The sequence below is a fragment of the Bos mutus genome, chromosome 7 (assembly GCF_027580195.1).
Source record: "Bos mutus isolate GX-2022 chromosome 7, NWIPB_WYAK_1.1, whole genome shotgun sequence".
In the NCBI taxonomy this organism is placed as follows: Eukaryota; Metazoa; Chordata; class Mammalia; order Artiodactyla; family Bovidae; genus Bos; species Bos mutus.
The window spans coordinates 59293030-59310590 of record NC_091623.1 but is presented as its reverse complement, the minus strand read 5'-3'; the positions used below and the strand labels follow the sequence as shown (position 1 = coordinate 59310590).

The 17561-nt window shown below is 56.4% G+C and overlaps 1 protein-coding gene and 2 non-coding genes across 6 annotated transcripts in view; 2 read left to right on the top strand and 1 right to left on the bottom strand.

Moving 5' to 3' along the window:
• DPP9 (dipeptidyl peptidase 9) overlaps positions 1-16820 on the bottom strand; it is a 36878-nt gene extending 20058 nt beyond the window's left edge. For 2 of the 4 annotated variants that reach the window (XM_070373887.1, XM_070373890.1), the window contains exons 1-8: positions 16643-16820; positions 15637-15689; positions 12803-12890; positions 8811-9064; positions 3400-3512; positions 2165-2338; positions 1915-2083; positions 1027-1140 (exon numbers count right to left, since the gene is read on the bottom strand). In XM_070373887.1, the coding sequence (XP_070229988.1) occupies positions 1027-1140; positions 1915-2083; positions 2165-2338; positions 3400-3512; positions 8811-9064; positions 12803-12858 (880 nt within the window). In that variant the 5' untranslated portion in view covers positions 12859-12890; positions 15637-15689; positions 16643-16820. Of the gene's footprint in view, positions 1-1026; positions 1141-1914; positions 2084-2164; positions 2339-3399; positions 3513-8810; positions 9065-12802; positions 12891-14097; positions 14295-15636; positions 15690-16642 lie in introns of all 4 variants that reach the window. The other 2 variants (XM_070373888.1, XM_070373889.1) reach the window with 2 other exon arrangements.
• On the top strand, positions 14659-14731 carry TRNAG-CCC (transfer RNA glycine (anticodon CCC)). Its single transcript has one exon. It is a non-coding gene; the product is annotated as a tRNA-Gly (tRNA).
• Positions 16821-17065: 245 nt separating the features above from the next.
• On the top strand, positions 17066-17137 carry TRNAG-UCC (transfer RNA glycine (anticodon UCC)). Its single transcript has one exon. It is a non-coding gene; the product is annotated as a tRNA-Gly (tRNA).
• Positions 17138-17561: the final 424 nt, after the last annotated feature.

Sequence of the window (17561 nt, the reverse complement as noted above, 5' to 3'; positions counted from 1 at the left end):
GAGGCCTGGGCCAGTTCTGCTCATGCTGTGGAGAGTCTGACACTACTCACTGGCCCCGGAAATGACTGTTCCCTCCCTCAGAAGACAGACTGTGCTCTGCTGAACAGGGAAAAGGTGACACATCCGGCCTTAGGCACAACTAAGAAAAACAGATACAAAAGGGCCCACTGCTCTGGCTTCTTCCTAACTTGTTGGCAAAACCCACCAAACTTCTAGGTGCATGTAGCTTCAACTCATCTCTCTTCCAACTGGGAATTTCTCTAAGGCGGGATTTTCTTTTCTTTCCTCTTTTTATTTTAAATTAATTTATAGCTGTGATAGGTCTTCACTGCTGCAAGTGGGCTTTCTCAAGTTTCAGCTAGTGGGGCTACTCTCTAGCTGTGGCACCCAAGACATCCACAGGTAGAGGACTGATTCTCCGTGTTCTGATTGCAACGGACGGAATGTGTGCATCCCCCCAGAATTCAAATGATAGATCCTAGCTCCCCACCACTCAGTGTGATGTACTGGAAGGTGGGGCCTTCAGGACGTGACCAGGTCATGAGGGTGGAGCCCTCATGAAGGGGATTAGTGCTCCTTACAAAAAGGAGATCTCAGAAAGCTCCCTGCCCCTTCAGCACGTGAGGACAGGGAGATAAGATGGCACCCGGAAGCTAGGGAAAGTCCCTCACCAGCAACGAATCTGCCTTGGTTGTGGACTCCCAGTCCCAGCAACAGTGTTGTTTATAAGCTGCCCTGGCTGTGGTATTCTGTAACAGCAGCCTGAGTGTCACCAGCAAGCTAGCCGAGGCCGATCTTAAATGAAAAGTGTGAAGGGTAGACTAGCATGTATACTGTGCTTCTATTAATAGAAGAGCATTTGCAGAAGTGTGTTTATTTTTTTGCAGCACCTTGCAGCATGAGGGATCTTAGTTCCCCAGCCAGGGATCAAACCCACATCCCCTGCAGTGGAAGCGCAGAGTCTCAACCCCTGGATCACCAGGGAAGTCCTGTGCACAAGTGTTTTTAAACCAGAGAGGCACTTACCCTCCCAAGAGGCTGTGGGGCACCACCAGTAGCCAGTGAAGCGGTCAAATTCCTCCTGGATGACAAAGGTGGCCACACCTGCAGACTTGGGGTCATCGAGGACACTGGACAAGCCTGGAGAGGACAGAGCCAGATGGGAGATGAGGAGTCTGGTTCAGAGGAGGGCTGCTCTCCTGGTACTGCTGACGGTGGGGGCCATTCTGGGGGCCGTACTGGGCACCATGGGGTGTAGGGCAGTATCGCCACCTCACCCACTCCATGCCAGGTACATCCTTTCCCCATTGTGACAGCTAACAATGTCTCAACACATGGCCAGTGTCCCAGTCGCCCCAGCTGAGAAGCTCAGGCTTATCAAGAGGGCACCGGGACCTGGGGCAGGATGGTAGGCAGGGATCAGCCATAGCCCTTGGATTTCCACAGGCGTCTGCACAGGGGTGCCATCACACAGGGCAGGCAGGGGCCTGAGGCAAGCCCGGATCTGGTGAGCTCTGGGCTGGAAGTGTGGAGGCGGACAGGAGGGCAGGGGTAGGAAGGCTGAGATGGGCAGCAACTAGTGGGCAGGCCAGGTCCCCATGGCCCGGGTGATTCACAGAGAAGAAAGCCAGGCAGCTAGACTTTGTACAGGGCTACGATGGGGTGGGGTGGGGGGTTGCAGTGGCTGGGAGACCAGGCTCTGAGCAGGTGCTGGTGGTCTGGTGGGGGCGCATGGTGGGGCAGGGGTCTCCAGCAGAAGCTGGAGTGGTGGCTGTGGGGACTGACCACAAGGGGGAGCGGGTTCCCATCCTCCACCCTCCACATAGGGACACAGGGAGGGGATTGGTAGGTAGTGGTGGTGGTGTTCCGGTCGCTCCTGAGTCCACCCCCACCCCACCCCCCACCCAGCCTCACCCTTGTGGCAGAAGGTCAGCCTCCGCTCCTCGCCCGTCTCAATGTTGGCCACCCACAAGTCACTGTTGTTGATGAAGGAGAAGAAGGCAGGGTCGGCGGGACAGATCTTAGGGTCCATCCGTGGCCCCGAACACTGGGTCTTGATCTCCAGGGGCTTCATGGGGGACACCTGCAGAGAGAGGGGCCTGGCTCAGCAGGGTGGGATGCCCCAGCCATTCCTCCGCCCTCCCCACCAGCAAGCGCAGCTCACCATGAAGCCATTCTTGCCGCCGTCCCGGCAGTGGAAGAGGCTGTTGCTGGCCTGGAAAAGGAAGAGGCCGCTCTCGCTGTGGAAGTCGTAGGAGGTGATGCCAAAGACGCCCAGGCGTTTCCGCTCCCGCAGCAGTTCCTCCTCCCGGGAGTAGACCCCGTGGTGTGGTGTGGCCTGGGGACACAAGGGGGACATCGGCGTCAGCAGCTAAGGCCCCGGCCCCCTTTCCCCACTGACTCTCTCCCAGACAGACAGGGCCAGGCCCCCAACCAGTGCCACCCTACAGAACCCCGCCCTCCATATTCGATCATAGCCCCTTTCTGCAAGAACATTTGAGCTCATTCCACCCACCACCACACATTCCCACTCTCTGCACGGGGGAGGGGACCAGCAGATTCAGGACCACCCAGATGCCTGACCTGGGGTGGGGGGGGCAGCTGGTAGGTGAGCGGGTGCATTATGGGGGACACCATGCAGCTGCCCCACGGAGAATTCTGAACATCACGTGGGAATTCAGAGAAACATTAAAAGGAAGAAACACATTTTTATTTTTTAAATTTCTTTTTCTGTGGCAGCGTTGCAAGGCCTGCAGGATCTAGTTCCCCGACTAGATATTGACCCTTTGCCCCCTGCAGTGGAAGCATGGAGTCCTAACCACTGGACTGCAGAAGAGAGATCCCAGAAATGTGTTTTTAAAGAGCAGAATCCAAAGCAAAATGAGCACCCCTCCACCCCTACCCCTGCTGCAAGGAAAGCCATGCAAATAGGAAGGAGCTGGTGGGCTTGGTGGCTTCTGTCCAGGACAGGCGACAAGCAGAGAGGAGAGAGCTGCATGGGTCCTCTCCCCAGAGTACTGTCATATGTTTATGATCCAAAAGCAGTCAGTGTAAACCAGTACAAGAGGCACTCTCCCCACTCACCAGCCACATCCTCTTTGGAAGCGAGATGAATTGGACCACATGGGTCATTAGTTAAACGTCTATAAAAGGGCCTCAAGCCCAAGTTACTCGCACGCTTTTGATGAGGCTTTTAAAGGGAGAGGTGCTTCCAGCAGGCGCTGTCATCACCAGCCTGTGCTGCGGTTCGGGTGCCCAGGGGGAAGGGGAGGGCGGGCGTAGGGCAGGTGTCCAGGGCCAGGCACTCCTCCCCAGGGGAAAGGCTGGGACCCCCTCAGAGGCCAAGTGCACCTGCCCGCCTCAGCCACAGGGAGGGCCCAACTCAACCATGGGGCTCACCTGGAAGTGATCCAGCATCTGCTTCCACGACAGAAGCAGCAACGCCTCCTTGCGGACCTTCCTGGGGATCTCGGAGTAGAGGAGGGAGTTCTCTCGGCTGCCATAAGGCATCCCTTGTGGGGAAGAGAAAAAAGCAGAGTGGGCACCCTTGCCAACTCTAGCCTAGCTCAGGGCAGGAAGAGAGCCTCAGGTGGGACAGTCCTAGGACCTAGACTCCCCACAGCTCCTGGGACTGGGCCCGGCTGGCTCCTCCCGCTTCTCCAGCCCCTTGGCCACACGTCCCTCCCCAGAGAATCCATAGACAGAATTTACACTGGCCAGCAGGAGCAGCAGGCTCTTCCACCTGAAATGTTAGAGCCAAATATGTCAGCCTCAGTTACTGAACAAAAAGCACCCAAGAGGACAAAAAATGGGGGGTTAGTGATCCCCAACTCCCCACAGGTTGGGCTCCGGTCATGTATCCTGCTCTACTATGGGCTCTTGCAAAGGCCAGGAATTAGTCTCGGATCAGAGGAAGGGCAAAACTCCAAAATGACAGGAAGAAGTGTATTCAAGTCCAGCCCCTCCCCCTCTGCAGTGCTGACACCAGGTTGGTCAGCTTCTGCGGGGCCATCCTGGGCACTGGAGGGTGTGAAGCAGCCTCCCTGGCCCTACCCTCAAGAGCCCCATCAGTGTGACAACCACAGGATGTCCCCAGACACGACTGAGCATCGTCTCCTGGGGCAGGAGCACCCGACTGAGAGCTGCTGATCTGTAGAGCAGAGTGGCTGCCTGGGGAGAACTCTGTGTGGGTGAATGAGGGAAGAAATATAGAGCGCGCAGCACAGACAGCAGCAAATACGGCAAGAACACATTTTCCAACCTGAAGTGTCTTTGCCTTGATGGACAATGGCATGATGGCTGTGGGAGCAGGTTGGTTCTCTCGGGGAGCCTGGGGGTCCCTGCTCTCCAGGTACCACGCTGGGGGACTGAGGCAGGGCTCCCTGGAAGCAGGTTGTGGCCAGGAATGCACCATGACCGACAGTGGATCACAGAGAGTGGGCGCCTCTCTTTGACCCCTTTTCAATCCCAAACTCCTCCAGGAGGAAGACTGGGTTTGGTACTGGTCTCCTGGCCTCATATGCACCCTCACTTCTAAGACTGGAGGCTGGGGCCCCAAGTTTGGTGCCTCTAGAGCTAAACAGAGCTTCATAAGTAATACCCATCCCACCACAGTGACTCTTATAGGTAGCTTCTCAATACAGCAAGCGACTTGCATTTTCGACTCGTGACAGTTTACTCATGAAGTATAGCTGGTAAAGAAGTGAAAATGCAAAGCCAACTTGGACGTACAAATGAGAAGTGTTCACAATTCAACACCTAAGGACTTTAAGCCAGGGGTCCCTAACCCCGTCTGGAACCAGGCCTCACATCAGGAGGGGAGCACTAGTGAGCAAAGCTTCATCTGTGTTTACAGTCGCTCCCATTGCTTGTGTTACCACCTGGGCCCTGCCCCGTGTCAGATGAGCGGCATTAGTCTCTCAGGAGCAAATCCTACTGTGAACTGCACAAAAGAGGAACCCAGGTTACAAGCTCCTCATGAGAATCTTCCTGAAACCATCCCACCTCCAGTCGGCGGAAAAACTGTCTTCCATGAAACTGGTCCCTGGTGCCAAAAAGGTTGGGAACCGCTGCTCTAAGCTGCCGCAGCTAGACTCACCCTCAGCTCAAGACACAGACTCTATACCGCCCACCCAGGCCACCCACGGGGACATCTTCCTTCCGAAGTTCACAAGACAAATGGGGACGGGAATCATGTGGTGGGTGACTCCTTTCTTGTAAAATGTCCAGAACAGGCAAGTCCAGAGACAGGAAGCGAGTCAGTGGTTGCCAGGGCTGGGGGCAGGGATGGGGAGTGACCGCTCACGGGGATGGGGATTGCCTTGGGTGATGGAATGTTCTAGAACTAGACAGTGAGGACGGTTGCGCAATCCTGTGACTGACTGTACCCAAAACCACCGTGCCATCTGCCTTTAAGAGAAGGGATTTGATGTGACGTGAATTACTTCTCAATTAAACAACAAACAAGGCCCATTGTGGGGGCCAGCGTGGACAGCTGGGAGGGGGCAGGTGGCCATTCTCAACCAAGCACCATGGGCTCTGAACAGCCCCGGTCCACAGGCTCTCTGGGAGCCCGAGCCTTCCAGACAGGAAGTTGGTGGTGCAGCCCTACCAAAGAACACCAGAGACACCTCCCCTCCCCACTGACTAATAAGTACTGACATGAAAAGGGACATGCGCTCTGGCACATTCCCTGAAGCAGCTGCCCAAGCCCTGGTGTTGGTGGGGATCGGTGTGCACAGTGAGGGTCTGGGATGGCTGAGCACGGCCCCTGACTTCTGCTGTCACTTCTCTTACCAGCTCCACCATCTCAGCACCCCATCCCAAAGCCCCCCAGCATGTCAGGTGGCCCAGGACCTGGACACAGAACACGAGAGATCTCCCTTACGCCTGAAGGGACTCCCAGTGCCATCTGGGGCCCAGTGCCTTCCTCCACTGGACACGTGACACCCATCTGCAGCAGGGAAGAGCCAACCCACTAAGGAGCAGTGGAGCCCTGGAACCGGAGCCCGTCTTCCGGGACAGCAGCAGGCATGTTCTCTTCTCTGCTCTGTCCCACACGCATTGGACTCCAAGAGAGACTTCCCAAAGGGTGGTGATGGGGCTCGCCAGGGAGGAAGGGGTCCCGGAGGAGCAGGGGCACAGGCCACATGCTCAGAGCACCAGAGCAGGCTGGGCATCAACCTGGGAGGTCCTTTCTGTTCAATCCATAAACGTGTCTTACTACCAGGACTCCCCCAGCACTGAACTATAAATACACGGGGGCTCGGGGGAGACCTGATCCAGGAACCTGGATGTGACGTGAGGTCAAGGGCACCCCAGGGTGCTGAGTGATACACACTGGATCAGCTCAAGGGTGATCTAGCCCAAGAGAAGCGGGATGGCTCTGGGCTGTTCTGGGCACCTTTCGGGGTCTCAGTGGCTCTACCGCCCTTGTCTGGAGCTGGCCCAGACCCCTGGGGTGGGCGCTCAGAACCTTCTGCAAACCCCAGGCCCAGACCCGTGCACAGGCTGAGGCCGACCAGAGGAGTGGACATCTGACCTACATGGAGCGAATCATATTCAGAGAAAGGTGGTCAGTTTCTGCTGGTGGCCGGAACCAGGCATGCGATCCTGGGAGTGTGGCAGCAGAAGGCAGGTGGGAAGTGAGAGTGGAGCCGCAGAGAGAAACACATGAAGCGGATGCCTGGACTCCATTTAGCTCAGGCTTCTCAGTGTTGGGAGGCACGGGGCGGGCTGGAGGAGGTCCCTAACACCCACATCTTTACTATGAGGCTCAGAGTAACTCAGAGCGTTTCTGCCCTTTTGGCAGCTCTGTGGTTGGCTTAATGATGGCTCCCAAAGACGCCCAGATCCTAACTCCGGGAGCTGGTGAGCATGGTACCTGCCTGGCAAGAGGGCTTTTACCATTGGGATTATGGTAAAGATCTCGAGATGGGGAATTGGGCTGGATTATGCAGGGGGGCCCTAATGAGCCTGATAAGAGGGAGGTGAGGAGATTTCAGACACACAGGAGAGAAGGCGATGTGACCAGGGAGGCAAAAACTGCAGCAATGCAACCACAAGTCGAGGAACGCCGATGGCTGCCAAGAGCAGGAAGCGACAAAGAACACACCCCCAACCCCTTGAGCCTCAGGAAGATGACCAGCTCTGCAGACGCCCGGCTCTCGGTCGAGAAACTGATTTCAGACTTCTGCCTCCAGCACTGAGACAAAATACACTTCTGTCATTTTAAACCACCAGTTCAGGGGTCACTAGTGTCAGCAGCTGTCCTGGGACACTCAAACAAGTATCTTGACCTGGGAGGGCAACTTGAACTTGAGCAAGCTAGGGACCCAAGTGAGACTGCATGCAGGATAGGGGAGGGACTGGGGACCACGGAACCACAGGAAAAAGAAAAAGAGAGGCTGTAGCTTGCCACGGTCACAGAGTCTGGGCCGCATTCAGTTCTCTCTTTTTCCTCTCCCCAGGGTAAATGAAACCTGAAGCCTGCCCTAATCTCTCCTGGCAAACTTTTTTCCATAGGGGCCAGACAGTAAGTATTTTTGGCTGTGCAGCCCACATAACCTCTGTCCCAGTTACGCTCGAAAGCCGCCCGAAATGGTCTGTACACCCACGGGTGTGGCGGCACACCAGCACAACTGGATTTCTAAAAACAGCCAGCCGCCGCTCACCTGCCCTTCTAGACCATTCTCTCTGACTCCGCCTGCCAAACTGCCATCTGGTCTCCACGTGGGCCTCTGCAGGGAGGGAGAGCATCCGGCAGCCCCCACGGTCACTGTCACAGGCCTTGGCATGAGGGCAGCACTGGTCAGGGTCTTGATGTGGGGGCAGCATGGGGTGGGGGATGACCTTCAATTGTACGTTCGCTCCATCACTCATTCCAATACTGACCAAGGGCTGACTGGGATCAGGCTGAGGGTATGTGGAGAGTGACCTGGCCCCGAAGATCCAGAGCTGGGGTTAAAAACCTGCCTCGGATCAACAATCACAGGTCAGGCTGTGTCCAAAGGAACAGGACTGGTGCCATTCTTTCTTGGCCTGGAAGACCCTCAGGCAATACTCATTTGCTCAATAGGTTATCTGTCATCCACCTCCTAGGAGCCAGCCCAGGGTCCGGCTGTCCAGGCCACAGGTGTGCATAAGGCCACACCATGCCCCAAAGGCCAGCGGGGAACACAAGCGCAGACCTAACTGCCGATGACGTAGGAAGCCCTGCATCGAGGCACACCCCAGGAGGCGGAAGTGAGCAGCAACTGATATGCTTATCCGGGGATCCAGGGCTGGGAGAGCAAACCCCCAACCATCCGCCCACGGTGATGCAATCCTGCCACCTCTCTGTGAGCCTCCGGGTCCTTCTCAACATGCCATGAGCCGGCAAGGCTCCACGGGAGTGACGTTCCACTCCCACTGTGGGGAGTCACATTGCTCACCAGCCACCCCGGCCCAACCCAAGCCGCTGGGAAGTGACTCAGGGGGCGGGCCTAGCTGACAGGCCCTGGAAACAATCTCAGGGGTGTGGGCACACCTACCAGGCCCAAACCTGGAGCTGCTGCTCCATGGCTGGGGCAGGACTGCCCTCTGTGCTGGCCTCCACACAGCTGAGGCCCTGGGGGACCCTTGCCCCAGGCTATCACTGCTCACAGTTGTCACCTGTGGGTGGGACCACACCATTTGCGGAACAGCTTGCCCCAGGCCCAGACCTCTGTCTGGACCTTCTGACTCACTGGACTGGCTGACCTCTGGGGACCAGAGGACGGCGTAACGGCTGGCCCAGCAACATGGCAGGGGCGGGGAGCCTGGGGCCTTACCCAGGTAGTAGAGGCGGTGGGAGTGGGGGCCTGACTCGTCAGTCTTCTGCACGAACTGGAAGTCGTGTGGCGCCTTGTTGACCACGAGGCCCGAGTTCTTGCGGCTACCGTGGATGATGCTGCGGAGCCCCTCCCACGAGTGCTTCTGCACCTGGAAGCGGGAGGCCGGGTCCTCGGTCTCCGCCGCGTCGCCCCGCTCAGACGTCAGCGCCCCGGTGGCCATCCTCTCCGCCCCCTGGGAATTCAGCGAGAAGCTACGAGGAGAGTGGGGCAGGGAGACAAGGACAGGCGGGAAGACGATGAGAAGCAGGGTGGCACCCAAGTTCCGCCCAAAAGCTGCCCCCTACCCCCGACTCCCCTGGCCAGGCCCAACCTTGGGCACCCTGCCCCGCCCCTGAGGACACCTCAAATTCTTCCACTTCTTTCCAGCCATGAACCCACAGACCCCCACCACCAGCACCTCCTGGCTGAAACACTGCCACTGTCTCCCAGCTCAACCTCACATGTGTTGCAAATCTGACCTTGCGACTTAAAACCCTTCCTTGGTTTCCCACACACACCTGGGATAAGACCAAGCACTCACATGGCCTTTGCTGGCTTTTGTCCTCTGACCTCTGCCAGGCCTTCAAACCTCACCCCCTTCATCAATCTAGGCCTTCTCTCAGCTTTGCAAACAAGCCAGGCTCCTTCCCAGCCCACAGCCTTTGTCTGTGCTAGCCTTCTTCCTGGAACACCTCTGCCCCACTCCACACTGGACTAGCTTCTAATCAGATCTCAGCGTGTCTGTCAGGGCTGTGGATGGCCATCTGGACCAAAATTGTCCATCCATCTTTCACTTGCCCCCTGGCTGCTCCACCCTCAGAGTGTTTTGTCATGGTGACTGTTCACGGATCCCCTGCCTGTTCCCACCTGCCCTCCCCGCCCCCACATTGTCTGTCCTGGCCATGGCAGTGTCCCTGGAACCTCACACGGCCCCTGGCACACAGGAGGCATTCTTTGGAGAGACACAGAGTGACAATCTCTACTGGGAGACACTCTCTCACTCCCCAAGAACTGAGCCTAAGATGCAGATGGGCAGATCTCGTGGCCCATGCTGTCAGCTCGCCAGCCAGCAGGGGAAGCTGTCCTGTCTCACCAGAGGGGCTCAGAGAGCCAGGCAGACATCTGCTGGTCATCAGAGAGCCTCAGGTGAGAGGATGGACAGGCACCCCCTTCCCCAGAGGCCACTCCACTCTCTCCACCCACTCCAGGGAAGGTTGCTGCTGTGTAATCCCTCCCCACCCCCTGCACTAGCGGCTTCTTGACTGAACTAGACTGGCCAGGCAAATATTTATTTTATGGAAATCTAAACACAGCCTCGGTGACCTGGTTCTAGAAGAGCGAGGGTCGTCTGGTGAGGCCAGCCAACATGGGCAGGCCAGCCTGGATTTCTTGTGAGGGCACCAAATAGCCAGAGGTCTTGCTTAGACTCTGGGATACCTCATCCTCTGGGATTAGCGCCTCTGTGGGCACATGTACATGTTCCCTTGTAGGAGGAACTGGCTTTCAAGAAGTTGTGGACAGAGCTAGGGTTCCACCTTCACGTGGGGGCCTTAAGACTTCCAGAAGGCTTTGCTCCTTGCTAGTACGAGATCCCTTGCCCGCTGTGAGAGGCGACAGAAGCAAGAGATATGGCAGGCACCCATGGCTGCTGAGCACCCACTGCAGGCTGATCTTCACTCCTCTTTCCAACTGGGCCCTGCTTGGTCCTTTCTGACCCAGCTGAGCTGGGGGAGGGGCAACAAACTGCTCCCCAGACACCAGCTGCCCCCACTCTGGCTTTGAAGATATGGACCACAGGCCATCAGAGCCTTTTGGGGACCTCAGGTCAAATAAAGCAAACCCTGGCAGGATAGCACCCTTGCCAAGGGGCACCCATGGCCTGTCCTGGCCTGCCACAGAGCTGCGGTTCACCTTCACGGCAGCAGGGGCCGTGGGTGGGGCTGGGAAGGGGCCGGGCCAGGACCAGCTGGGCGCTACAGAGCCCACGCAGCCCCAGCACTGTTGGCAACAAGCTCAGAAAACCAAGGCAGGACAAGTCCCCTAACCGCCAAACCCCCCGCCTCGCCCCCAGCCCCAGGCTGCCATCACAATTCCAGCTGCAATCACGGCAGAAAAACAAACTGGCCTCGGGTGCTCCCATGGGGGACCCCAGAGGCAGAAAGCAAACCTGGCAAAAACCCTCATGGAATCTCATGGCTTATATCCACAGCAAAGGAAAATAAAAATGATCTTGCCTCCGATCAGCGCAGAGAGCCCAGGAAGCAAAAACACGATCCAGGAGATGAGAAACGAAATGAAACATCGGGAGGACCTTCTAGGAACCTTCTAGACGTGGCTCGGCAGCCCAAGCTCGCAGGCAGGCCAACACTTGCTGCTGGGCCTTGGCCCTCGGCTCGCCTCTCTCCTCCCCAGGGGTAGAAAGAGAGGCTCGGAGAGGGGAACAGGTGAACAGAATGCAGCCCTCAGGAAGCAAGCCTGTGCCGGCCCTGCCTCATTCAGCGTCAGCTGGGGCTCGGCTTCTTCAGTCAAGAGTTTACACAGCTGGGGAAATGAAAGCGGATTCCAAGCCACCTAGGCCAGACCCACCTACGCCTTTTTTTTGGCCAATCGATAGGACTGCCCACAGCCCACACCACCACCAGCACCCAGGTCGGGCCCTGCCAGCAGGGACGCTGTCAAGGCCCGCTTGGCTTCTGAGATTTGACTGAGCCAGCGCTTCTCAAGCTGGAACCACCTGCCCCTGGAGTATCAGCCAGAGTCCCAGGTGATGAGGGAAGCAGGTGGAAGGCAAGAAGGCAGGAGGTGCCAGACGAAGGGAGGTGGGGCCCAGTGCCACCACGCTCCAGAAATGCCTGGGAGTGGCCTTAGGGACCTCATAGCACCCCTCCTTTTGGGGGCTCCCCGGAAACAGCAAGCCATCCTCCACTCTATGAGGGCCACCCCTAGCACCGCCCAGGCCTTCAGCTTCTTTGAGTCCTTGTGCAGCCCAGCCCATGCCCGCCCCAGACCCGGTGCACAGGGGAGAGGAGACCCCAGCCCCACTGTGGACCGGAGCCTGAATGCACAGGCACCACACCGACTCAGGGCCGCTTCTGGGTAACAAATCACGCACTTAATGCCAGCCCTGTCTTCCAGAACCGTCTTCTGTTCCCTGCCTGCCGTCCTCTGCCCCGATCCTTGCACTCACTGAAAGCAGATGAGCCTGCGGATCAGAAAACTGATACTGACAGAGATTGGCTCAGCTGAGAAATTTTCATGGTCACTTTCTCTTGTGCCAGGCCCCACATGTAGAACGGATGAGTGACTGGGCCTTGTGAGGATAACTGTATTTGATCCTCACTGAAACCTTGGGAAGTGAGTTCTCCCTAAAGGTGACTGGAAAGCAGGCTCTGAAGTCAAGTGGCCCAGCCAACCTTCCCCACAAAAAAGGGCAGGAGCCCCAAGCCCACATCCTGACCATCTGGCCAGTGGTTCTCAGTCTCCTCCCCAGGGGACACTGGGTGATGTCTGGGGACACTTGGGGTTGTCATGACTTGGCGGGGGGGGGTGGATGCCCCACTCCTGCAATGCCAGGGCAGGCACTGAAGGACCTAGCCCAGTGGCGAAAATACCAAGGCTGGAACTTCCACATTCCCAGTGCAGGGGGCCCGGGTCGATCCCTGGTCAGGAACTATATCCCTCATGCCACAACTAAGAGGTTGAAGGCCACAACTAAGACCCGGCACAGCCAGATAAATAAATAAAAATATATTTTTTAAATGCCAAGGCTGAGTAACCCTGCTAGCCCATGCTGCCGCCCTCACAGAAGAGCCAGAAGCACACTTTGGGGAAAACCAGAAACCTGGGGACCACCAAGGTTTGTCTTAGACCCTCCAGACCTAAGATTCCATTAGAAATTCGGGAAACTCTGCGATATCCCCACTGACCAGGGATCCCCAGGCGCCCCTTACCTTCTCCAATGTCCTGTGTTCACGTTGTCCAGCCGCAGCTTCTTAACCTTCCGCATTAACCACTTGGCTGACCTCAGGGTGGGTGAGCCTGAGAGGGGGGAGACCGCAGGGCTACAGCTCTGGCAGTGTGGAGGGGCGAGGTCTCGCTCCCCTTCAAACACAGCCCTCCCGGGACTTTCCTGGCTATACAGTGCGCTCGAGTTTGATCCCAGGTCAGGGAACTAAGATCCCACATGCCATGTGGGGTGACCAAAAAAAAAACACAAAAAACCCAAAGGCAGCCCTCTGGTCTGCAAAGAACACTCAGCACCAAGGGCCTTCTCATGCTCAGTCGTATCTGACTCTTTGCCACCCAATGGACTGTAGCCTGCCAGGCTCCTCTGTCTATGGGATTCTCCAGGTAAGAATACTGGAGTGGGCAGCTATTTTTCTTCTCCAGGGGATCTTCCCGACCCAGGGATCGAACCTGTGTCTTTGTATCTCCTGCATATACAGGGGGATTCTTTATCACTGCACCACCAGGGAAGTCCTTCTCATGGGGCTAACATTAGAAATCTGAAGGCCTATCCAGGTATTTGCCAGGAAGCGGGCAGTTCTCCCCAGTTGAGAATCCTGAGAAGATGCAAGTTTCACATGACTAGGGACATACCACCCACTGCACTTTTGGGGAATCAAATAAACCCACATTCGCCACTGTGGTTGCTCCCCGATGGCTGTTCCGACCCCACTCCTCCCAGATCTTGACCACCATCTCCAGCGACAATGGCCTCAACCTCCCTAAACATTCAGGCAAGCCCACCTCCGGGATTTTGCACTCCCCAGCCCCTCTGCCTAGAACACCCCTGCCCTGCTTTTTGTAAGACCTGCTCCCTCTTGTCCTTCGGGTCCGGTATCAGCTCTTCAGAGGTCGTTCCTGGTACTCGGTCCAAAGTGCTACCCTGTCAGCCCCATCTCAATGCCTGAGCATTTCTGCAGGCACTCATTCTAAGACAGTAGTTCTCAGTGGGAGTAATTTTTGCCCTCCACCCTTGCCCAGGGCATCTTTGGTGATGCCTATTGACATTTTTGGTTGTTCTGATGGTCGGGGGGGGGGGCGGTTACTGACACCTAGTCAGTGAGGTCTGGGATGCTACTTATCACCCTACGGTGTCCATGACAGCCCACCCCCACTCTCTCCAAGAATGATCTGGTCTCAGTGTCCTAAGTGCCAAGGGGAAGAAACTCTGTGTTTACTGTCTGGGGGGCAAAAACTGAGTAAGATTCTTAGCCTCACACTAGACATGAAAGTAAATCACCTGTGGTTTAGGTGGTATACCAGGGTGGCCCCCAGGGCCTGTGAGTCACCCCTTCTCTGTTTGTGTGCTTAGATGTGTGCAGCCTCCCAGGGCCTCTGCAGGTCAGGTGATCCTGGTACGCAGACGGGTCTCAGCGAGGCCCAGTGTCCCCAGAGGACAGTTTTGGTTGTCAGGACTGGGAGGCAGGTGGCTGGCATCTGGTAGGTGGAGACCAAGGATGCTGCTAAGCCCCCACAATAAGCAGGATAAACCCCCTCCCAACACAAAGAATAATCTGGCCCCTAATGCCACTAGAGCTGAGGCTGAGAACCCCTCTCTGGGTAGATGACCACTCCCAAGAGGATGTCAGCTCCATGGAGGCAGACCTTCACTTGTCTCTTTCCCACTGTGGTCCTGACAGACAGGATGCACTCAACAGACATCTCAGGTTGAATGAACAGGTCCTTGTCCTCACTTGAATGCTGTCTAAAGTCAAAGGGACCATTGGTGTGGGGGGCACTCCACCACCTTCTTGACAAGACAGGCGCCCCGATGGTTAAAGAAAAATAAAGCAGTGGAACTTCCCTGGTGGTCTAGTGGCTAAGACTCTGTGCTCCCAACACAGGGACCCAGGGTTCGATCCCTGGTCAGGGAACTAGATCCTGCATGGCACAATGAAGATCTGGCTCAACCAAGTAAATATTTGAAAGAGAAAAAGAAAGCAGCGCCTGGTCCCAGGATAGAGAATCACCTGGAAGTGAAGCAAAACGTCACTAGAAAGCAGCACCGATTTCACCGCAGACCAGGGATGAAAACTGTGGGCTCTGTGTCAGAGAGGTGTGGGGTCAAATCCTGATTCCACCACTCGTGGGCTCTGGTGTCAGAGAGGTTTGGGGTCAAATCCTGATTCCACCACTCGTGGGCTCTGGTGTCAGAGAGGTTTGGGGTCAAATCCTGATTCCACCACTGCGACCTTGAAGGAGTCGCCTAACACCCCTGTGCCTCAATTTCCCCAGTTGTAAAACAGGATCAATGCCCTGTTTGTTGGCAGGGCCAATGCCTAATGCTACTGTGAGGATTGAATGAGATTACAGGGGTTAAAATCACACACATAGAAACCACAGGGCAGTTAATACTGTCATCTGAACAAGTTATTTAAAATCAATAGTTACTTAAATAACAAGTACTTAATAACAAAGTAACAAGTTACTTAAAATCTCCAAGAGGAGAACTGGACTCAAGCCCCTTTCAGAGCAAGAATCCACATCATTCCAGAACCCAGTGCCAGGCACCCTATCAGATGGGGAGTGGGGGGTGGAGGGTGGGCGTGGTGTGTCTGTCTGCATGTGTAGCCACACATCCACCAAACACTTTTTTTTCTCTTCCTGAATAGAAAGAAAAGTCTCCAACCAGAGCAAAGCTGAAGCCACTAGCCTGGGGCCAGGCTAACTGTCCCCCAGGGCTGTAGAAAACCACTTCCTCCCAGATTCTATATCCTGGAACAGACAAACAAACCCCACTCACTCATACCCAGCACTCCAGCCGCCCCACCCCACTGACCTTCTAAAGGGTCCAGAGAGCCTCCATTTCAGCTGCAGATGTGGTTCACAGACCTTGAGAGAGTAAATGTGTCATTAACGCGGCGACTTAAAAGATGGACTGACTAACCCCCTCATGCTCCTGCCACTGGCGAGTCCCCAGTGGTTGGGCCTGATTCACTGTACCCAGTAGATCTTAGTGATGCCTCACAGCCCCGCAGCGCTGTGTACGCGCCCTGGACCGCACCCCGCAGGAAAGTCCTGCCACCAGGTGCCAATTCGACCAGGATCCAGCAAGGGACTACAGGGACTGGTGACCACACTGCACCCTTCCTGGGCTTTTAGTCCCAGCTCCTGTAAAGGTTTATGCTTGCCGCTCAGGCAAGTGACTTCCTCACAGTCCGGGGCAGGGATGCGCTCAAAGGAACAGGAGCCACTTCTGCCGCACAGATGGGGAAGTGTCAAGACTCTGTTGGAAGAGGGTGGATGGCTGGACAGGGCTGGGAAGGAGGCTGAGGGAAGCGGGCTGGACCCAGTGGGGATGTGGGGTGAAGGGGTGGGGGCCGGACGCAGGGCGGGGCGGTGGCCTCTGCTCTCATATAGGTAGCATGTGTCTGTATAAAGAGAGGACAAGGTGGGGACCTCCAGAGCCGACGGGGAAGAGAAGGCATTATTGAGTGCGGCCACCCCGGGAAAGGGGTCAGAGCCCGGTAGCCCGGGCAGCAACGGGATGCGAGAGGACGTCGGGTCAGGCCGGGCAGAGGAGAGATTGAGAGCTGGCCGGGCAAGCGGAGGGAACTGGCGGGAGAAGAGTGAGGAGAGAAGCGGGGCGAAGGGGAAACGGAGGCGAGGACTGGAGGAACCGCGCGTACGGTCAACGGCCGGGCCGGGGAGCGCGGGGGCGGGGACGGAGGGCCCCCGGGGAGGCCGTTCCACGTAGGGTCCAGAGTCGGGACTGAAGCGGGGCGGGTCAATGGCGGGTTCAGGGTTGCGGCCGAGGCCGGACGGGGCGTGGGGGTGCTGCTCACCGGGACTGGGGGCCGGCGCGAGGACGGCAGCCGGGCTGGGCAGGGCGTCCCGGAGCCGGCGGCACCTTAAACTCGCGGCTCCATGCCCGGGACTGCGGCCCCGGAAGTGGCGGGCGCGGGGCACAGCGGGGCCGGCGGACACGGGGTACCCGGCAGCCCAGGCCCCTTTGACCCGGAAGTCGAGCGGCCCAGGCGGCGGCCTGGGATTGGTTGCGGCCCGGCCTGTACCAAGAAGCCCGGGGCGCTTGGGGGAGACGCGTCAGCAGGGCCCCCCGCAGTAAGAGGGGTGAGACGTGCCACGGGTGGCGTCTTCCTGTGCGAAGAAGGGACGCTGGGAAGAGACACCCCTGATAACTTGGTATCACCCAACCAAACCGCTAATACTTTTACTAAGGGCATTGTGAGGAACCCTCACTTATTGGGGCGTTGGTGGTATAGTGGTTAGCATAGCTGCCTTCCAAGCAGTTGACCCGGGTTCGATTCCCGGCCAACGCAACGGTTGCTTTTTTTCTTTTTTAACACTTTCTTTTTTTACTGTCTATTTAAAATTTCCTAAACATCAAGCTAGTATTTCTATTACTTTGCAATAACTTCTACAATTCCAGAATAGCTTTAAAAAAAAAAAAAAACAAGAAGAAATTTGAAAAGCCCCTAATCTGAACTTCTACTGTAGTAAATTTTAAAGTCCCATAGTAAAGATATCTAAGTGTTTCCATCTGGGTTTTGAACCAGGGATCTTTCTTGTGGGAGGTGACAGTGATAACCGCTATACTAGGAAACGAACAAGAGTCACACTTCTTGAGTTTATTATAGACAATGTCACAGAAGTTGTTACATTGTCGCTCCTGAAATGACTATCATTTGGTTCGGTCCCCCCACGTTGATTTTCACTCTTCCTAAATGTCCATCACTCTGCCTG